Source organism: Vidua macroura, chromosome 1 (assembly GCF_024509145.1).
Source record: "Vidua macroura isolate BioBank_ID:100142 chromosome 1, ASM2450914v1, whole genome shotgun sequence".
In the NCBI taxonomy this organism is placed as follows: Eukaryota; Metazoa; Chordata; class Aves; order Passeriformes; family Viduidae; genus Vidua; species Vidua macroura.
Window position 1 is genome coordinate 139,689,216 of NC_071571.1, and position 23,594 is coordinate 139,712,809.

General features: G+C 38.3%; 1 protein-coding gene across 1 annotated transcript in view; it reads right to left on the reverse strand.

The window, feature by feature from the left end:
* Nucleotides 1-586: 586 nt before the first annotated feature.
* The window catches only part of EIF3H (eukaryotic translation initiation factor 3 subunit H), an 85,949-nt gene continuing 62,941 nt past the window's right edge, over nt 587-23,594 (reverse strand). The window contains exons 3-8 of the mRNA XM_053992162.1: nt 18,457-18,624; nt 16,856-16,955; nt 15,313-15,462; nt 7,082-7,202; nt 2,867-2,999; nt 587-851 (exon numbers count right to left, since the gene is read on the reverse strand). Coding sequence (XP_053848137.1) covers nt 754-851; nt 2,867-2,999; nt 7,082-7,202; nt 15,313-15,462; nt 16,856-16,955; nt 18,457-18,624 — 770 coding nt within the window. The 3' untranslated portion in view covers nt 587-753. The remainder of the gene's footprint in view (nt 852-2,866; nt 3,000-7,081; nt 7,203-15,312; nt 15,463-16,855; nt 16,956-18,456; nt 18,625-23,594) is intronic.

The window sequence follows — 23,594 nt, forward strand, 5'->3', positions numbered from 1 at the left end:
TACACTGCACTGGCTGCTCCAGCTACTTCTGGACTTTCTGTCATGAACAATTCAGTAGCATCACTGGATTGTACAGAATTGCTTAGGTTGAAAAAGACCTTTAAGAAGATCTACAAGTCCAACCATTAACTAGTTTTCATTCCAGCTTTTTGTTCCAGATTGTGATTTCAATCCAGCTGGTGGCAGCAAGAGGAAATGGAAACACAACAAAATATGGTGGTGACCAGTCTCCACATCCCACCATGTTTTGCATGTTCTGAATGTGAAGTCTAAGAAACATTTATGATACAGAAGGACCATTGCACCAGACTGTCCAAACAGATTAAAATAAAAATGAGCAACTGCCCCAAGTGTCTAGCACATTGCAGTTGTAACTTCTCAACCAAAACTGGGAAATCTTAAATTTCTTCTCTAAGTCAGTTATACTGAACATTTGTAATATTTGTTTTTATTTCTGACTCCAAGTTAAATAAAACCTGTATTATTTGCTATGACTAAACATGAATAACTGCCAAACATTTATAAAACCTGAGTGACCACAGAAAATTCCAGTTCAATTCGGCCAACAAGTAAGAAAATACTAAAATATCATTAAAATGTGCCTTTATTTTTCTATTATAAGAGAATTCTACATAAACCAAGCTGACTCTGTTTTACAAGACTTTCATCCCAATATAACCAAGTTTCAAGATGATCATGAACAGTGTCAAGCTGTAATTTACTCTTCTTGTTGAAGGCTTCAGCAAAGTTTCTTCAGTTGTTGTAATCCTGGAGAGCCTGAGCCATGAAAAGCTTCCCCAGGTTCTGTGCATTGAACTCCTTAATATTCTGGCAGTAGGTATTAATTTGACCTGTCAAAAGGAAAGAGTAAACCCTTGTCAGTTTTGAAATTCAAAAAGACACCCCAGAACATAGTTTTTCAAAAACAAAATGTGTGTGAATCACTGAGGATTTATAGAGAAGCCACTAACTCTGCTCAACTACTCCACATGTAGGAATTTTACATTTTCAGGATTCCCAAATATGTTTGGGAAGAAGAAACAAAATTAGGAGAACAGGTAAATTGGTATGCTCAAAAAATCCCTTAATTTTCCAGCAATACTACATACAATTTCTGAAAATACATATGACAATAAAAAGAGTAAGAAATTCTTGCTGCTGAACTGAAAGCTCAGTCACATTAATTCGTCAATTTAGCTGCTCTAAAAATTCTACAAGAGTGAATTTCAGTTCTCTTCTTATGCATATGCTTTCTCTATTAAAATATTTGCAAGAAGTATTCTTCAGCAGCACAGTAAAAATTGTGCTATTCCTCTCTGACATTGTTAGCCTTTTTTTCTACCTAACATTTCACTTTATTTCAAAAATCATCAGGGTATGAAGATTTGTCAGTGCTTTACAAATCAAACGTGCCCATCAAAACATTTTTATACTCTTACAGCTACAAGTTATTTCCCTTGTTAGCTACGAATAGCAAAACCTGAAGCCAGTTTAATCAAAATTAAGGCTGTTTAGAAGGCCAATAAACTCTTGATTTAACGCTCTATTTGAAAAGTTTTTCAATGCCTCAGAGACAAAGAGCTAAGTTTTATTCTTTATCCACAAACTTTACTTCATCTAAGTTGAAGTGGATGCTTTCAATTCTTCCCCTGACTATGGTAAAAGAACAAAGAAAGTGCTTTGGCTGAAAGCTGTCTTTTCCTTTAAGTATAATAGTTTTCAATTCCTTCTCTTGTAAGGGGTGATTCATCCTAAGCTTTCACTTTCATAAAACACACGTCTACACATATACACTCTTCAGTTGCATTTATAAGCTCTGCTAGAGCTGAATATTTAAATACTTTAATGCTGCTAGGATTCAGTAACTGCTAAAAACTAAAACCAATAGGGTTTTCTAAAAGACCCTGTAAGGAGTAATAAATCAAGAATATTCTTTCTTCTAAACACAGCACTTATTATCACTGTGAAACTATCAAATATTAAAATAATAATCTCTTGGTCACTTCAAAATTCAGGTAATTCAAATCCACTTTTTTTTTTTAATGTCAAAGCACTCTTTGATGTACAGTACGTTACCAGGATTTTGAATTTTCTCTCAGTACAAAATAAGGTGATAGCTATCTGGTCCAAAAAGCCTGCTACAGTTAAACAATTTGCTTTCTCATGACATTTTCCAAACTTATTTTACTTAGCAGGGCACCTAGGTTGCCTGCTCTCTGTTGACACTGTGAGGTCCCTTTCAGGAAGCACAGGACAGGCACTGACAGTGGCTATGCCTGCAGCCCACCAGTGAACTGAAGAAATTGGGGGGTGGTATCTCTAACTATCTATGCTTTGATCCCATTTATATTTTTCCTCTCCTGGCAGTGCAAGAATATGGGGATAGCTTCCCTAAATCTCTGGCCATACAAAACAAATAAATTATCTCCATTCTATTTGAAATTAAAAGCAAAACCTTCTCAGCTGATGCAACAATCAGTTCAAACCTAGAGATGTTATCAATAACTTGGGGCTGCTGTCAACTGCTCTGAATCAGAAGTTCCAGCCCAAAGAGCTTATTCCTGAGTCTTGTCTATACAGCTCCTGGACTTCTGTAGCTGAGGGAGGAGCTGGGGCATGAGTGAAGGGGGCAGCTACACCCATTCATGCAGAAAGCCTTCCCTGTGGAGCATTTCTCCATCTCTTCTTTAAAGTCTCAAATTTACAATATCAAGGATAGGATCTGGAATGCTACCAAGCCAAAATATCACACCATAATGGCAAAGGTCATGAAAACTTAAAATGCTTTCAAAGAATACAACTGCACTTTGCCCCAAGCAGATATTCTTATGTTAAAAAGTAAGTTGAAAGCACTGCTAAATATTACCTGCAATAAGGAGTGACTCCATTCTTGGAGGTGGTTGTGGTGGTTTAAAAAGCTTATTGATGTCCTCCTCAGGAAGAGGGGGCTCTCCTCGGCTTTGACGCTGTATATTTTCTTGCTGACGTCTCTGCTGATACTGAAAATAAAACAACAGCATCAAAATGCAGCAGGACTTACAAAGCTGCAAAAAAAAATTTCTTTTCAGATGTTTTCAACAAACCAGCAAGTGTGTTTTAAAAATTACACTATATAATGCAATTCAAGCTACTACAAACAATAAAATGCAATTCACAATTTAGTGTGAATTCACTGGCAACAAGGCCTTCCCCACCCCACACACTGGCACCTTAAGAAGGTGAGATAATGGAGAATCATACAGTACTGAGATAGAGGGGTTAGCTTCTAAAATTTTTCAGAGATAAACACTGTATCTGATAGAAAGAATAGAACATGGTTAGAAAGGCCTCCACTGCCCCACACAATAGAAAAAAGCAAAGGTGGGATATGTAGGTATGAGAAGCCACCACCTCAGATAGTTGCACAAACCAAAAATTCTCCATTTTATGTAAGTTAAAGGTCAAAACAATATTAATGTGAAAGGGGAAGAGAACTAGATTAAATAAGATATTTTAAGCCAAAAAATATTAACTCCAAACTGAGAACAAAGTGGTGGCTGAAACCAAGCACAATGGTTCATTTCTCCATTAATATGCTAGAACAGCAGCTTGTAAATTTTTTTCTGCTATATATATAAGAAAAAAATTATTTTCCATACTTCTCTTTGCCACAGAGATTACTCAAACTTTATAAAAATTGAGACAAGCGTTTCTGCAGCTATCAAATAAACATTTGTTCTTGCAAAGCTCATAAATTCAGGAACCATGTGAGATTTCATACTGTATGTGGCAGTGAGGATTTAATTCTAAAGTTTGTCTTCAAAGTCCTCACATTCAACACAACAAAAAAGTCTTTAAGGAGACAAAGAGTACAGAGTGTTTTCTCTTGCTTACTTAAATGTATCTGTGATCCAATGAATTTGAAAACAGTTCTTACTTGGTGGCACAATCAAATGAAGTATTTTTTTTCCAGTAGTAGTGACAAATACATGGTTTTGGACAATGTTAAAAATAAAATCTGAAATGCCCATATTTGTATGTGAATTGCATGCAGTTTCTTCTTTCTTTGCATTACCCCATTCACTTCTCAGCAGTCTGCCTATTATTCTTTATTGAAATGGCTTGCTCTTAATCACAATTGCTCCATTTTAGAAATGAAGTTACGACCACTAAGTATGCTGTAATGAGCCACTACTAAAGCAGCTATAGTTAGTAAAGAAATTAAGTGAGACACCATGGAACCTACTTTGCTCTGCTTTTCAAAATAAATAGATCCCCTTGTTGTTAACAAAAACCTCTGAAGTAGATGTCATCTTTCTATTCAAATTAGGCAATAAGGGAAAAAAATTCTGAAGATAACATGCATGAAGCTTCCAAGTCCTTGGGAATTCCAGGGCCAGGACAGACCACTGATCATGTGCTGCTTCCCTAAAATATTCCCTGTTCAAGCTACACTTTACTTATGTGAAAAAAAGTAATTTTGATTTTAAAACAGTCAGTGATGAAGTCTTTTTAATAATCACTTTGTGTGGCAATAAGTTCAATGTTTTATCTTAAAAGTGATCTGGCCCATTTTCAGTTGGCCAATATTGAATCTTGTCATATCTTGTCTGCTAAATAAAAGAGCTCAAATTTATTCTTCATGCAGGTATCTCTTGAGTAAGCAAGTAACTCGTTAACTTATCACATTATGTGAATTCTGTTCACCAAAATCTTCTCTCCAGGCTTTCAAATCATTCTCATAGTGCTTTTTTCCCATTTACCACCACCATCCTCCTACAGTCAGACAGAGCATTGCTTTATCTGTGCAGCAAGAGCAAAGAAAGTAATACTGTCTTCAAACACCAGAATAGTTAAGGTTGGAAGGGACCTCTGGAGATCACCTTGTCTGACCCTTCTGCTCAAGCAGGGTCACCTGCTCTTCATACTCAAGATTCTCTAATCAATGGATTTTAATTCTAATTCTCTAATGCTTTGGATTTTAAAGAGGCCCTTTGGCACCAGGGATTGAAAGTCAGCATCACCCAATCAGCATCACTATCTATTGATACTAAACATGACTCAAATGTCCTTTTCAATCAGAGAACAGTCCAACTTCTTCGCAGTCCACTGGATGAGATTTCTAGATGCATGACTACATGTGACGGTACTAAGACACAGTTTGGTTTGGAGCAAAACTTGTAGTTTCACCCCTTTCATTTACTGAATCTTTTATTCCTGTGTCCATGGTGTAAGAGGCTGTCTGAAGCTGCCACATTTGCCTACCGATTGCCACGAGGAGAAACCCCTTCCCCCCCACTAGAGTTCCGGCTTGGAGGGAGCGGCAGTGCAGGTGCGACTGCTGTACCGTTACGTTAGCTGTTCCGAACAAGGCCCGGCAAGAACTTAGCGAGGAGTTGGCAAGGACCTGGCATGGACCCAGCAAGGAACGGCCTACTGCAAATTCACCTACTCTCCACCATTTAAGCCAAATGAACTTTTGGGGTGACTCTAGTGGTCTCTCACTGAAGACCCCTTATCTGCCTCGTTACCACTGTGACTGACGGACGGAGACCGAAAACCCTCCTCCTAAGGACTGAGACTGAGACCCCTACCACAGGAAGTGGGGAAACCACTACTGACATGATCTGTTCTTCTTCAGTGATTCCAATGGACTTATTCTTCATCGTGTTCATCCTGCCTTGGTGGTTTCATTGGACTCACCTGTTCCCCCGCAGCAATCACAATAGACTCTCACTGTCCTGCATGTTCCCCCCTCTTTCTTCTGTGGACTATAACTGGACCCCTGAGTTGACCAGAACTTCGGAGACTCCCCCGACATGATAGACGGATCCCCATCGTCCGGACCACAGAGGATCTCGCCTGTGTTGGTAGCTATTCCCATCCCCCTGCTCTCTCTCTCTCTATCCTTTTATCTCCTTTCTGATCCCCCACTATCGCATTTACTGTTTTGGCCCCTAATAAAGGTGCATTTGTTGTGATTAACTGATAAGTCCCCTGTTGTTTGCCTTTTTGCACTTTTGGGGTCAGTGAAAAGAACCATCATGACACCCCGCACAAGTGGATCGTGACACATGGTGTATTTATAAATTATTTTGGTTTATCCTAAATCACTAATAAGCATGTAAAATAGCAAAGAAAGCTAAATCCATGCCATATACCACTAGAAGTGAATTCATTTAGTAATTGCCCACTGACTAACCCATTTCATAAATCTTCTTGTACTGGGTTTGTGTGGCAAGATTTTAGTAGCAGGGGGACTACAGGGGTGGATTCTGTGAAAAGCTGCCAGAAGCTGCCCCCATGTCCAATATGGCCAACAGCAGTTGGCTCTGAGATGGACCCACCACTGGCCAAGGCCAAGCCCAACAGTGACAGTGACAGTACCTCTGGGATAAAACATTTCAGATGGGGGAAAAAAGGGGAAATATGCCAGCTAAGAGAGAGGAATGAGAATATGTGAGAGAAACAGCCCTGCAGACACCAAGGTCAGTGAGGAAGGAGATTCATCTGCAGCCCGTGGTGCAGAACATGGTGAAGCAACTGTGCCCTTGCAGCCCATGGAGCAGGGGAGGAATTTGAGGGGACCTATCCCTGAGGAGGAAGGAGCAGCAGAGATGTTATGATGAACTGACCACAGCCCCTATTCCCTGTCCCCCTGCACTACTGAGGGGAAGAAGGAGAGAACACTGGGACTGAAGTTGAACTCAAAAAGGAGGGACGGGTGAAGGGAAGGTGTTTTAAGATTTGGGTTCATTTCTCATCACCCTACTCTGATTTGATTGGCAATAAATTAAATTAATTACCCTAAGTCAAGCCTGTTTTGCCTAAGATGGTAATTGATGAGTGATCTCTCCCTGCTCTTAGATCAACCCATGAGACTTCTGCATTTTTTCTCCCATGCCGAGCTGAGGAGAGGATTGATAAATTGGCTTTCTGGGGCATTTGGCACCCAGCCAGGGTCAACCCACCACACTGCCTAACAGGTATATTTTTCAAAGATCTTGCTTAGATCCCAATTCATCTGTCTTGGATAACACAACCCAAACTGTATTTTGTGTGGAAAAAAATGCTCTCATTTAAGTTTCTCCATGTTACCAACCTGATGTTTCTGCTGCTGCTGCTTGCTTACATTCCTCAGGTAGGTATTATATTTAACAATGTCTTGGCTCATCTCATCCACTCTGTCCATCAGCAGCTGCAGACTCTTCCCAAGATGATTACTGAAATAAGAGAAACATTAATGAAAGATTAAATTTGCTACTAAAAAAATATTTAAAATTAAAAATTCATTCTGTCTCTTGAACAGTATTTCTGCACTAATGGCACCGTTTGCAAAATTTTAAGTTCCTGATTAACTTTGCTCATATATTTATTTGATGAAACTTTACATGGCATCTCCTCCTCTAGCATCTTTGCCTCACTGCAAATACCAAGTTTAAGTGTTTTGGTCTTTCCAGGAACCTACCACTAATGAAAAAACAATGCTTTGCATGAATTTACAGTTATTAGAGATGCAGTTCATACATCTAAAAGAAAAAGTCTGATGCTTTTGTGACATGCAACCCAAGCAACACCCAAGGAGATGTGCTCAAAGTATTTGGTTTCAAATTACTTTTTAAAATTCACTACCTGAATTTGGTTTTGCACTAATTTTTAATTATCCCTCTGTTAAATATTATTCTGAGTAAGAACAGTTAAATATTCTTCAGAACTCCATCTCATTAACCATGCCTGGAAGTTCAGCAGATATGGTTTGATCCTAGTTGTTGAGAGGGAGTCTGTGTCCTGTCCAGCCAGCTCCACATTCCATACCATAGGCAACATGGAAGCAGCAGGCTGGGCGTGTCCAGTTCCAGTTATGCGATCTACTGCCTTGGCCAGACAAATGCAGTCTGTTAAACAACTTTTATTGTTACCGTTTTTAGCAATGGATTCAGTATTTTGCAGAAATGTTCAACTTAAGGTATACCTTCCAAGTCAAAGTTTTGGAAGTTTTTAGGTTGGTGCCCATGGAGACATCCTCCTAAATTGTGTTTACAGGGTAGAGCAGTAAAAGAAGGACACTTTCTCACTTTCACTTTGCTCTCTATTGATACCTTTGATCAGAAGCTGTTTTGCTGGCTCTGTTGTCCTACTTGGCTGAAGACAAACAACTCAAAAGCTAAACTCCATCTTTCTCTTCCTCAGCTGAAATTTACCAATAATCATGAGAGTTTCTTTCCAATTTAAAGTTTGGTGCACTTCAATGTCAGAATCACACCCTTCAATCACTGTTTCACCATGTTATCTGAGATTCTCTCTTCTTTCACAATGCTTTCCTACCATCCTACAGCCTATGGACTGGAGAAACTCTTAACTGGAAGACACAAGAATAAAGTCAAAAGAGAACCACACATGTAATACTATGCACATCCCTCTCTAAGTGTAAATTGCTTCCAGAATCCTTAGAACTCATAGCTGGAGACAGAAGCTGATCATGCACTTAGGAATACCTGCAGAGAACAGAGCTGGAGACACCCTTATCTCTGAGTGCAAGGACAGCTGTTTCACTCACTGGGCTTCTCACTGAACAAAGGTCTGCATCAGGAACTTCAGACCACAATTTATTTACAAGCCAGAGTGTTAAATTGCACTTGCATACAGAGGCAGATGGTGTGGAGGATTTCAGCTCCACAAAAGCAAGAAAGGCGCCACTATAATAATTATTTTTAAACTTCTTGGGATTTTTTGTTTGTTTTTTTTTTTTTTTTAGTTGAACATTTCAAGCACATGATATTTAGAACAGTGGAATATTGCCATGGCCAGGAGCGTGCATGTTTTCAGTTTTTAATAGAGTTTATATTGTATGGAGTTAAGTGTTAGAACTGGGTATAATCAGAAATGTCTGTATAGGTACACACTAAGAGCCTTGTAAGGTATGTGCACAACAGAAATACATAATTATTTTACAGATAGTGTCCATGTGAAATATAGTTGGTTACAAAGAATGATTTTATGTGAATCTCTTTGGGACCAGCTTAATACAACAGAGTACAGAAACAGAGAGTTATTGTCAGAAGTTGCAGTAACACAGTGTTTGCTCTCATTGCCAGGGCAACAAAAAACAGATAACTTAAACAGATGTGAACTGAGACATGAAGTGATAAGTACGCTGCAAATACAGGACCAGCTTTTCCCTCAGTTCTCGTGTGGCTGATACCCTTTTTTGCTCCATCTCTTAAAAAAACCAGAAAGACAAATAGGAAGCTGATTGTAAAAATGTATATGTGCAATCTCTAAGCAAGTTTTATTCAACTAAAGTTTATTCTGCTGATACTTTGGAAATTAGATCACATTGCTCCAGCCCATAACACTCATCATACACTTAATTTGCCCAAAGGGTGCTTTACGCACCTCCATACATTGTGCATTCCCTACAGCAGAACTCAAAGATCACACTGCCAGGTACCTAAATGCCCCCTGTGCATCAATACAATTTTGTTAAAAAGTTTTTAAAAAATTATATAGATATATAGATAACTACTGCCAGTAAGTGCTCCTTGCATCCTTATCTAGACTCACTTCCCTACAGGACTCTGTGACTGTCAAGTGTAGACAATGCAGAGCTCAGCACTTGCATTTGCTGTTGTTCTGGGGGGGATCAGTAACAAAGAAACTGCTATTTCAATGGCTGCATTTCAGTCAGCAGATTCAGCAAAAGAGTAGATTAAATTGAGTTTACATTTAAATTAGTGACTAATGCAGACCAACAGGAACAGACGTATAAAGTGAAACAGCTGGTGCTGAGAAACCAATGGCCATGCTACATGTGTTTGGGGGGGTTCTTATCACTACTTCTGACATGGTCCAGTGATCTGCAAGTGGCTGAGGCACAATAATTATCCTCCCAAAGCCTCTTTTCAGTTTAGTTTCATCTGAAACAAATCAGGTCTGAGATCACACAGTGGTGGTGACCTGAAGGCACTCTTGAATTGAGCTAGAAGACAGCTCCACCTTAAGATAGCACCAGGAGACCACCATTCCTCTGGTACAGTGAATCTTCATGGAAGAAAACTATCAGCTTCCATCACAAAGTCCCCCCCTCTCACATGGGGACTATGTTGTTTTTTGTGGAGAAATATAGATAAGGAAAGGGGGGGGCGGGAATTAAAAATCAGAAAAAGTACCTGTCGTTTGGATTCTTACACATCTAATGAAGAATAATCTAGTGTGAGAACACTCCTTCACCACAATTGTTACCAGAATCATGGACCTGTAAGGAGTGACCCATAGAAGTTCTGGAAATTTATAATTTGAGACTTATTTGTGTAGCTTAGATAGCATAATCAAAAATGCCCCAAAATGACTAGTACATGCAAACTGCCAAAGGGAAATTGTCAAAGCCTCTTTACATCACAAAACACACTAGAAACTATAGTCTGGAAAGCAGTTTCTTGAGCTGTGCATTTTTTCTTTAACAGCCTTATATGTAATGGGATGTAATTGTTTACTCACATGAGCAGATATAAGATCAGGTCATTGACGCGAGATTCTTTGTTTAACAGATTCCTTGTTTAACAATTGTCAAATACAAGGGTCAATTAATTCTGAGGGTGAAAGTAGAAACCTGTGAGCAGAGTAGCCCAATCTGCAGATAACACTGATGGTCTTTCCTGTCTTGTTCTTCCTGCTAGGAACCCTGCAGTTGGCAGTGATGGAATCCAGCACCCATAGAAGGAGAAAGCAACAATTATACGTTAACCAAACCCACAGATCACTCACTTGCACAAGGGCATCCTCTTAGGATCCAGATCTGGCTAAGAGACCTGAATGCAAGCCTTCCTCTTCCCAAGGGAGTGCTCATACTACCAAAGGCTCCCTTTGCAGATATATTTTAAGGAGACCAAATGTCCAGTTCACTGTTGCCAGCAAAGGCAGTTTAAGAGGTTCCAGCATCAGCATCTCCCTGCCTCTCCCTCTTTGCCCACAGGTTACAGCACTCTTGAGTTGTACGGATTCAGCTGTTTACGTGGGCACACTTCAAACTCTTTCAGTGAAACAGTCTACTGTAAATGCAAAAACACCCCCTGCTGGGGTTTCTATTTTTTTTTTTAGGGAGGCAGAGGGGAAGGCTGGAAGGGAGGAATGGGAGTCTGACTTTTTCCATCAGACTATGCCACAAAAGCTATTTGTGCAGCCATATTCTGAAACAGATGAGGAAATAAAAATCTTTGAGGGTGGGAGGGATGTAGAGATGAAATGGGGGTAGTGGGGAGAAACAAGACAAGCAGCTGGGACTAGAACCTCAAACTGGCTCCGCTTCTGTAGCATTCATAATGGGGAACTACACATGAAGCCCATATTTACTTCAGCATCTTTAATCAGAAAAGGACTCCAGACACACTTGCTAGAGGTCTGAAACACCCAAAATCAAACTTCAAGTCAGACACTCAAGCTTTAAAGAGAAGCAGCAGTTCCCATGGCTCCCAGTGCCCGTGTGCTGCTCACTAGTTTTGCCTGTGCCCAGGTGCAGCTCCCGGGCTCAGCTGGCACAGCCCGCGAGCCCGCGTCTCCCTGCTCCTCTGAGACCCGAGTCACGGTGCTGCAGGCACCGCTTTTTGGGCTATAACAGTCCTGAAGCTGGAGATGTGCAAAAAAGACAGCCCCCTAAACTTGCCTACAATTGCCATAATTGGACCCCCTCACTTATTTAATTTTATTTTGCTTGTACGATGGCTAAGGAAGATGAGAACAAGAGACAGCAAGAGGAAGAGTTAGAAAATGCTGGATCTGCTGCTCATTTTTTCCACCTTCCATCAGCTCCACTGAGGCCCCCTCTCAGCAACTGCTTTTTGGGAAAGGTGCCATCCTGTATAGAAATTTCCTCCCGGTGGGAACAGCTTTGGGTGGATTAGAGAAGTACTGCTGGGCAAAGCACATCTTTTTCATTAAAAATTTGTAAGGTATGTTCCCACCACTTAGCAGAACTTGTTTACGTCTCAGCATTTCAGCCTGCCTTCAACCTGTGCTGTTTAAGAGGATTTTGTTTGAATGAGATATATAAGTCAAGAGTCTTGAGTTCCTTTCTGTCTTTGATGTGTACCTTTGGGCAACACATTTACTCTCTCTGTGTCAGGTTCCCCCACCTGCAAATTAGAGCTTTTCATAATTATCTTAATAATCCGTTAAGCACATTGAGAGTTTTGAATAAGTAGTGCAATGTGTAAAGGTTAATATTGTTTTTAAACGCCAAAGAAACCCTTCTGTTACTTCTGCAAAAATACTGCATCTGATGTTTGAAAAATAAAACTGCCAAGTAGATGTTAGTGCAGTAAGTGTTCAGCACATGTTTGCTTCTACTGACGCACACTATTAGAAAAATTGCTTGAGACAAATTGAGATATTATAGAACAACCCTATTATGAAGCTAGACCACAAAAAAGCTTTTTTTAATTTAAACTAGATCATCAATAGACTAAGGAAGAGATGGATGAGAATGAGAAAGTTGGTTGTAATTATTTCCCTGCAGATCTGGAACATTATCTGACAGGATTTTAATTCTTGAGTCTCTATCAAAAGACTGGCAGTACTCCAAGGTCTTCAAGACATTTTGGTCCTTAAGGGTAGCAGGATAACTGTTTGAGTAAAAGGCCTTTACTTGCTATTACTTGCTAACCCTGTGCTACTCTGCCTTCAACCTCTTTGCCTAGAGTACTTGAGTCAATTCGCATTTCACAAGAGAAACACAACTTTATGTCCAACGAAGTAAATTACTCTATACAATTATCACAAATGTGCTTCAAATGGAGAAAGATACTAAGATGCAAACACAGTACCTCAAATAGGAAGGGTTTTAAACTCAGACAAGGTGGGTGGCTGAACATGTGAGAATCTTGATTAAGCAAACTCTCCAGAAGAGAGGAACTATGGGTAAATAATTTTATTGCCAAAATCATTGCTTCAGAGAGTACAGACGTTCAGGGATGCTCCCAAGGAACCAAAGAAGCCCCCCAAAAGCCCAACAAATCCAAGATGCCAAAGAAATAAAACAACAAAACCCAAACAAAAATAAAAACAAACAAAAAAATCACAAAAACTCAAGCAAACAAAAGAAAACAACAAAACAAAAAAACACCCCACACACAATCAAACAAAACAAACTAAGACAAAAACCAAAAAACAAGGCCAAACCCAAAAAGCAGCTTTGAAGTTACTGTCAACAACAGCAAAGTTAAGTGAGGAAGATATGCACCAAAATTAAGTCATTATCTGAAATGTTTTAGCCTGCTGAAAGACAAAAATAAGGAAATGTGAAAATAAAACTCCAGAATAGTGGAGGTTTGAACTCCCTACTTCAGGTAATATATGTTTTGACAGAGTAATCTTCGTAGCTGAATTCAAGTAAAAACTAGCTAAATATTTCAGCTGGTAGTACAAGTCTCCTAACCTTGAATAAACAAGCATTAAAATGCTTTAATTTGCCACCTGCTTTGCCAGTTATACCAATATAAGATATTACTGAATGTAACCTGCCTGGTAACTAAAAGCAGCTATCAAATATTAAACAAAGGACACATACAAAAACCTTCAAACAACCCACTGGAGTAATTTCTAAAACTTTCTCTCCTTCAAACCATTCTTAAAGAGACCAGGTGAACTTCAAAAATCTGCCAGGAAAGTCTGTTTTTAGTTTTGGGCTGGTACTTCTCTTGCTCACCTCTCATTCCATTTACTGATACAAAGACCAACACAAAAGCCTGTCTTGCACCAGACATTTAACATCAGAACGGAAAGTAATTTGTACAGTTCTTATCTTTTATCTTGAGTCAGGACAGTGGCACAGAACAGTTACTACATAAGACCTAAAGCTGTGATTTGTGATCTGTTCAAATTACTTTCCATTTCCAGAACTGTATTGTGTCACTAGCAACAGCCCTTACTAAATCTAGGGTGCCAGGTAGTCACAGCCCTTTATACAGGAGGAAACCCAAAGGATCAATGGAGGGCAAGGCTGCCAGGCCACCTGGAAACCTTCTGTATCCTCAGCATGGTCCTCATTTTCACCACAAAGTGATGGAGGTCTCAAGGAATCAAATCATTGTCATCTCCTACATCCAGGGCTCACCCTCTCCTCAAATGGGAAAAGCTTTGTGATCTTTGACCATGGAAAGAAAATGGCTTATAGAACACCTGCAGAGTCAAGCACGCTGAGTATCTCAGCAAGAATTCTTCACTTCATTAATTCCAATGTGCAAAGTAACAACTTTACTGGACAGAATTACTGACTAAGTATTACATGTGGCATTTGTAAATACCCCAGCAGAGTTCAACCCTATACCCGTTCTCTTGATCACTTTCTTTAAAAGCTATTAGATCCCTCTGAATATCTACATAAGCTCAAGTAGAGAAAGTGGAAAATTTCTGCTAACTTAGGCAACATAGGGACCACTAGAAATACATATCCATTAACTTCAGCCTTACATGATGGGGAAGGGAAGGGGAGCAGGAGAAAAAAGGAAGAAAAAAGGCCACTAGGATCAGAATCTTGGCAGACAATAGCTTGATGCCAAAGTGAAGTATTTTACCCCAAAAACCTATTAAAGAATACAGCCTAGCTTCTACATGCAACAAGATACTGCATTATTTTGTGTATCTCGTTATTTTGGTCAGCCCAATAATAATCCAACTGTATTGTGTTGTGTAAGATTTAAATACCGCCAAATTTTTGATCATACTGCTAGAAGTCATGTCTACTTTGTTATAAAAAGTATATTTCAGGGCAAAGTACTGCAAGAAGAAAAAGTTATTCCTAGACAAAGTTATGAGAAGATCATTTTAGAAACTCTTAAAACAATTTCTGACGTCATGAATGCTGTCTGTCATGACAATCAGTGGCATTTTTTGCCAGTTTCTCAAAGCCTTTATTATTTCATTTTCAAATTCATCCTGCTACCAAAATAAAAGAAATGCAATTTCTTTTTAATTAAAATAATTTATGCAATTACTAATAAAATATTTTAAAAAACCTATTTTTTATAGATCTATTTGCCTGAATTTTCTGAGTGCCCATATTTTCTCAAAAAAACACACTCTTCTGAAACATTTATACATTTCAAGCACTGCAAGTATGTGACTATTAAGAGACTGAATTTAGTCCTTGAATCTAATGCTACAGTTTTTCCATGCAGTTTTTCCTTCAGCAAAAGAACTTGAAGGGTAAAGTGTTAACCCCATTAAAAGTCAAGGCAAAGCTTCCATGGACTGTAATGAGACTGGGATTTCACCCAAGGTGTTAAACTGTGGTTTGGGAAAGCGAATAAAAGTACATCTATTATTGTAACAAGTACATACCTGCTAGCCAGACTGAGCAACTCATGTCTATCGGCTACTGCGGATTTCTTTTCCAGTTCCCACAACATCACATTGATCAGGTATGAATTCTTAATAACAATAGGCACTTCTTCAAACATGTTTTCATATGCAATATTTGCTTTTTTCAAGCTGTAAAAAAAGTTATGGAATATTTACTAATATAAATAGTATCTCTCTTATTCTCTTGGTTGAATTGTTGCTCCAACAAACAACAGTTTTGTAAAAATTCTTGATTTTCATAGTTCCACAATTAAACAAGAGTCAAGTTTTGTTAAGAAAGCATTTGCATGGCAAAACCTCACATTTACAAAGACTAGGAAAAGCTACTCTAGGAAAAATTCTCAGAAGACAAGCAGCTGCCTTGCTTGTTAATAGATTACCTACATGAAAAAGCCTCTAGCAAGAGACTGTACTGACAGGATTAACTCTGCCCCTTCCAAAATAGTTTACTGATTTTCCTGCCATCAGCGTTTCTTGAGCAGAACTAAACAGTTCGTTACCTCATGATACTAAAATACCTTTAAATATCATAACTACTACAATGAAGAACAATTTTCCCAACAGCTGAATAAGTAAAAATTTTACTGACCAAAAAAGTAGATTCACAAAATATTGTATGTTTTGGAATAATTCAATTCTGTGGTGAATATTAAAACATAAATTTTTAGTGTGCATTTTTACAATATACACATAAAAAACTATTGCTGTGCTTTATAATAAAGTAAATAAAGTAGACAGTAATACGTTTCATAAAATATGGATATAAAAGCATGATTTAGAAGTTTCTACAGAAATAGAGCCTTAACTTCTTTAGATTCATACTGGATTTTGGAACAAAAACATTTGCTTTTTGCCTCCACCTCCCCTATTTTTTTTTGACTGATCACAGATTTGTTTGCTCATCATTACAGTTTAAGACACCAAGCAATGAAATGAATACATTTTTCCTCAACAAAGTGATTTTAACAAGTGGTTTGTGCTTTTGCTATTGAACACCAAGCAGTTGGAGGCAAAGGATGCTAAGGCCTACATCTGTAACAAGTAGCTAATCTTTTGAAACAGAGTAATTATCCCACTTTACTCCAGAAGATGGTGTCCACATGGGGAGTTAATTTGGAACAAATACACTGGGACAGCTATTCCAGAATACCTGTTCCATTTTAATTCTGGGGAAAAAAGAGCTTAAAGACAGATCATCTATTTCCCTCCCCCATTTTTTTTCCTCTGTTTTTGGCTCTCTTCCCATGTACAGCTATCTGCTCCGTGGTCCTCACAGCACACCCTCTGACTAGCCCCAAACCCAGTTTGGATGCCCCCACTTCTGGAAATGCCCGGCCAGCCTTTCAGACCTCCTCAGCCCACTGTGCTACTGCATGACTGCCACAGCCCATAGAGGCTCGTTTTCCCCAGCACACACTGTTACACGAGATTTTAAAATACAGCATTCCATAATCCCAGGTACCGTTCTGCACCTCAATAACTCAGCAAGCCCTATGAGAAAACATTATTTGAAGTTACTTACGCTTCTGGAGAAAAGTCTTTTTCCTTGCAAACTTCCATCAATTTGGGAGTCAGCCTATACGCCTTCAGTGACAAAGACCCTTGGGCAGTCTTAATGGGATCTATTATTAAAAATGGAAGGAAGCCTATTATTACCAAACCCAGACTGCCTTTTTCTTTTTAAATATCTGAATGACATAAACAGGAGGAAAATTACTAAGTAGTCCTAGTGAAAAGAAAATTAAGACAACAAACACAGAAAAGACACTATAGCAGAGGCAGTCCTACTGCACTGCTATGTAAAATACAACCAACAATATAAAGTGATTCCAATTAGTAAACTTAATTTGGAGAACTTGGGGGCAATCTTGATCCATTCTATTTGTATTATTTCCCCATTAAAGGTCCAATTCATATTTCCTTTTTTCATATGAATTATCCACAGAACTTATGTAAGAGTGACCTCATTTAAATAAAGATTCTTCCTTCCAGTCATTCTGCAGCAAATTAAAATATTCATTAAACAACATTTTATATGAAAAGAAAGTAATTTTAGAGTAGCAATAAGCTAATTCAAATCAAGCTGCCACACTGCTTTGTGCATGACAATGTAACTGGTATATACAAAGATTTGTTTTGCCTTGACATATTCTGCTGAATTTAGGGGGAAATTTTCTAAACAAACTGTTACATTCCTTGGACAAAGAAGCTTAACACTTGCAGCATGATAACAGCTGAAGCATGCCAACACGAGAATAAAAGCCGTGTTAACATTCATGTTGTCTGAAACTTAACACAGTAAAACTTTTAGCAATCGGTGATAAAATGAAAACCAAAATAGACTGAAACAAGTGGAAAATTCATCAAGGTCTGATGATGCAATGTTTCCAGCCAATATAAGTATACTTTAACAACTTGTTCTTTACTGTAATCCAATTGTTAACATACTGAAACAATTTTGGGGCAGCTCATAAGATTGATCGTATTCATTAGTATTTTTTCTGACAGATACTCAGGACGTTACATTTACTTCTCAGCTGGAAACTATATGCAAGTCTGCCAGATATGGCAAACTGTGAGTGTTTGGGGAGGGGGAGGCTATAAAGCTGTTAAATTGCCTACGGTTCTGATACAGCACAGAACATCTGGTCTGGAGAGCTTGAGGAAACACCATTAAATAGGCAGAAAAGAAAAAAATCTTTGTGCTAAGAAACAGTCCAGGTTTTGTATGCTTCTGTCAGAGGTATTAAAAAAACTTGGCAATTCGTGTGATGATTGGTCAGTCACGTACAGAGCCAGACACGCTAGCAAGCGGGGTTTGTTAGACATCTGGTCGGGTTCCACCAGCCCCTTCCACGAGGGAGGGGAGATGAAGGAATAAAAATGAAGCAGCTACTCCAGCATTCCAAAACGTACACATCAGGGCTCTGATAGCAAGAAAAATAAACAGAAAGAAGGAAACCCTGTCTAGACTTAGCTGCTGCTGAGGCTGCCGTAGACACAGGGTTGGTATTTACTCGAAAAGGCCTGCCAGGCTACTCTTACAGGCAAAAGACAGAATACAAAAATAGTAGTAATAATATTAAGAGGGGAAAAGAGTAATAAAGGAAACCTCATACTAACCGTAAATGAGAACTACAGACTCCTCAATTGCATGCTGGTAACTGAACTGGGAGTCCAGGAGGGCACGGGTGACAAAAGAGCCATAGTATGTGGACTGGTACCAGCCAACGTGAAGATGATCAATGTTTACATGGCGCAGGCTTCGCATCATTTCCATCTGGTATTGGACTGGATTAAATAAAAAGCATGTTAAAAAAGTAAACTTACACAATCAGTACTATTTAAAGAGAAAGCTTGATATTAAATGAGTATGTTGTATTTTATTTTCATTTTTGCAACTACCTAAAAATGTGTTTACTCACTGGACTGTCTTCACTAAAATCCAAAGTTTCCTCAGAGAATGAGAGTAAGACCAGCCTGAGTAAGCAGACTTTTTTCAGCTGTAATTAATTGCTAAAGTGATCAACAAACTGTTACATGTCATTTACAGTGTGCATTACCTTCTGCATTCATAAAAAAAAAAAAAAATTCTGATACTGGGTTTCATTAAGCAGTAACATTTTACCATTTAGTAACAAAGACTTACTGTGATTTAAGTTGCAATACTGTCTGGAATTAGGTAACTTTTGGAATCAAAAGGAGAATTATTTAATGAATATATGGAAAAGATTATAAACTATGTCTTTTACACAACATAAAGCTACATTTTCAGTATCAGAGCTTGGGGAACTAGCTATAGCTGTTAGATAGTTTTGATTGCATTTTATTTCCAATTTTCACCACTGCTTCTTCTTTTTAGGTGTATATAAATGCAAAGGATGCATGCACGTTCATATTATTTTTTATAATACACATATATCTAAATACAGCAAGTTACCATAAACAGTAGAGAACATATTTTTTTAAGGCTTTTCACACCAGCAGCTGTAATGTTTCATTGAACCAACACAAAAATTAAATGCTTCATTCAAACAGATCACCTTCATGGAACAGAGTTCTGTTCAGGAATATTTAACATAATCCCATCAAACAGAACAACACATTTTATCGCTTATCAGACCTTTTAAACAGACAGATACTGTGCCTACTGGTTAAATTTCAGGAAAGAGAAATCAAGTGTGATTATCAGATGAACCAATATTCGGAGCCAACTCATAGGAAATCAAATGCAACAACACTACACAATCCTTAAGTTTTGTCTGCAGCTGCAAAAATTACAAAGATAACACACACACACATCCCCCATGTGTTCATTTTTGGCAATTTTTTTCAAGGCTTCTCCTTGTACTGATGCAAATATGATATTCATTATAAAAGAAAGAAACACAAATTAATTAGCCATAGAATGTGCTACATTCTCAGACCCCACTTCATATCCTTTCAAAGGGGGAAAAAAAATCCGCACATATTATTTAAACATATCAGCAGACATTCTTCAAGACTGGACAAATATTTTTCCAACTTATCACTCACCCTTGCAGCACAAACTACATTCTGCAGTCTTCTTCAATTGCCTTTTCATTAAATTGCCATATCTGACTGACTGTTGTTTTGAAGTAACCTACATACACTTAAAGAAACCCTTGCAGACTTCTATCAGTATATGCTGGTGATTGCATTCTATACCATCCTATCTTAACAGGAATTACTTGAAATTTGTGTTTCATCCAGGGCCATGATAATACAGCATCCTAAAACTAACATAGCAAAACCACCCAGGCTTTGTTCTGAAATGCTCTAACAGCCAGTGAAGGGGAGACCTGCTTGATGTGGGTGTCTCTAAACCAAGGCAAATCTGGAGGTGCCTCTACACTCTTCAGGGCAGCCTGCACAATTGAGCAAACAGCTATTTCCAAGGCAGAATGAAAACCTTTCCCCTTGCCAGACCTAAGCAAGCTCATTGTACTACTTCCAGAAACAGAGGCCAGGCTGAATGAAGCTACTTACCCAGAGCCCAATGCTTTTGCATCTCAGTGTTTAGCTCAAAAGCAAAGATCTAGTTTGTCAAAGAGGCTCAGTCCTTAAACTTTAAGTTTTTGTGGATTTTTTTGGAGGTGAAAATGGTAAGTTTCTAAATTTTATAATTAAAACAAGAACACAGACCTCCTCTAAAACAAACTAAAAGACTACTCATGTAAACATGATTTTGAATTGAAAAAGTATATCCAGTTATTAAATGTAGCTGGAATAAACTCTTTTGGTTAAAAAAAGCTTTTCAAAGGTATATCTGTGTAGAAAGCAAGAATGACTTCTTTCGCACATGACTTGCTACAACATGCTAAAAATGAAATTATAGTTAGATCCTTTGTAGCAAAATGAAGTCATTAAGAGGAAAAACTAGAAAGGATCTTCAAAAGCAGCTGAAACAGATAAAGGATTTTGTGATAATTAAATTAAATTAAATTAAATTAAATGTGGACTTTTGAGATAGCTGAGCTAGACTTCTTGCAGTGGCAATTCTCTTGTGATGGTGGACACTCTCAAAGTAGAGGTGGTCATGTAATGATGGGAAAAAGCTACTTAGACATAGATTCCTATGAAATCATGTGGCTGATACATCCAGATAATTTCCACCTTGAGAAGTGTAACATTCAAGAGCAGGAAAACATCCAGATATTTGATAAACTTGAATAAAGACATACCGTGCTCTCAAAAATGTTCTGAGAGCTAAATGGTAACCAAGTTCCAGGACAAGCACTTTTCTTAAACACAGTACACCCAGCAACATGTAAGAGATGTAACGCGACACAAGAGATACTATCCAGAAGAAAAAGGACTCACTGAAAACCATCCAGATTTCATGTCAGCAATTCCTCCTCTCATGACTGTTAGCAGTTAGATGATAATGAAGGCAATAGTGGAAAAAATGTCAAAGAACCAATAAAGCATCAATAGCTAACATCTTTGCCTTGGGAAAACAACTGCAGAAATTAAAACATGATGCAGTCCCCACCAGGGAGAAATGGAAACTCTTTTAACCAAACATATATATTTTATAACATGTATTAGTAGCTAGATAGCTCCAACAAGCTGCCAACTTGCACAAATGGATAACAGCCCCCAAGCTGCTTTTGTTGATACCGTTACCACTGTTTCTTTACATCCTTTGCCCAATCTACAGAACGTCATCTTTTTACCTAGCAGCTTAGCATAGACTGGGCAAGAGCTCCCTCTCTCCTTCTATTAATTACTCAATCTGCTAGCATTTGGGACAGTTGTGCACTTTTTCTAATGAATTCACTGTTTTGTGTCACAGTCCCTCCAAAGCCACTTTGCAAAGCTGACACTGAAAGAGCCAATTAGTCTAACAGCACCCAGAACTGAGGTAAGCAAAGAAAATGGCAGTGGAATAGCCAGACCAGGATGCTGCCTCCTTCTCCCTTACATTTAGACAGTGTACCTACGTTTTAAGACAAACTATTTGTTCAGGGATATCCTTACGATGAGGAAAGCCAATAGCCATGCCTGCACTTCCCAGAGGTGCTGCTTGCACTCAGAATGTGCAAACTCTTTCTCCTGAGCCATCAACCCCCTCCTGAGCACCTTTCCGAGATTTTCAGATTATTAAATTTTTTTAGAAGATTCTCTCTTTCCTTAATATTAAAAAACACCACCTCCTTCCTCTAAAATGACAATTTTTTTCTTAGTTCGCAAACAAATGGGCGGGGGGAGGGAATTAAGGGAGCTAGAAAGCATTACTGTAATTTGGATAAAGCAAACAAAGTGCAAAACTATACAATATGAGGTTTTGTTTGAAAATTACTGACTTGGGTGGATTTGTATTACCAAAATGCCTTGACTGAAAAATTGTGACAGTAAACCCTATTACAGTAATTTGTTTTAATAGATATTATAAAAGATTTTTAAAAATAATAGAATAACATAAAGACATTTTCCTTTTCTAGAAAGTACTGCCAATATTAGAAACTTTATATATATCTACTTTATATATACCCTACCTTACCAACAAAACACACCCTCAAAAAAAACCAAACCAAACCAAACCAAAAAAACACAACCAAAAGAAAAAATACATAATATATCAGATGCAAGACAAAGAATTGAACCCTGATGTAATGGCCCATTCAACACTGAGACAATTGAGCCACATTTTCTATACCTTAAAATATCTGGTCAGTAATTTCACTATTTGAAAACCTAATTTCAGAATAGGTCAAATCAGCTGCAGCATTGAAAAAAGGTCCATCACTATTCTAAAATGCAAACAATCTAAAACCCTAGAGTTCAAAAACAACTGGCAAATAATGCAAGCTTATTTATTACTAAATTATTTCTTTACCAAGAAAAATTCAATAGCATTCACCTCTCATGGGATCACATATGCATATTACTGAAATTCAGTCCTTAAATAGTTATCGTTATCATCAGAGGAGATGCATTTCAGCCTGGCCACATTCAGACTATCAGTAACTACTGTGACAAGTGAAACCCATGTGATCAATAGTGGCCTGGAGGCAATATATTTGATGACACCTCACTGGCTCAAGGCCTTAATTTCCAAAAGATAATTTAAGTTGATACACCTTAAGAAATTTGATTTTAAGAGCAGCAATCCACATGCCTCCTAAAAAGCCATGCCCCATTGAAATGGAAGGACTCTGTACCAGTGTTAGGTGCCATACACTGACTGGTTTTATGCTGTTCATCACCAAGCTTGCTGCAGTGGACCCTGTACAAAAGAAGTAACAACCAACTCTAAGCTACAAACTGCTAGCATCTGTGTAGCCTTTGGTCTGCCACTCACAACTTACTGTTTGCCTCACGTTTCCCAAATTTGTCCTTTAACTGTGCTCAAAGAGCAGAAGTTGCATGTGCCTTCAGGAGGGCAGGTCACTGGTTCAAGAACAAAGTGCACCTTTACTGCTCCCAAAACTTCTACAGCCTCCTCACAAAGATACCCTCAAGGAGAATGAATCTGAGGGTGAATATTGTTTCCTCAAAGAATGCTGAGCACCCAGAAGACAGCTGAAGTAAAGCTACCTAAAATTTAGTCAAGACTAGGCCTACTGTCCAAGGGACGTAGAAGTCCATCATAAGAGACAGCATCTAGTTTCTGTGCTAACACTTCTCTGAATTTAACTAGCAATATGAACACAGCAAATTTTGGTTAATCTGGTCAAAATATACTGAAAAACAACCAAAATATTCCTTTTATAGGACCGCTATTAATGTGGGTA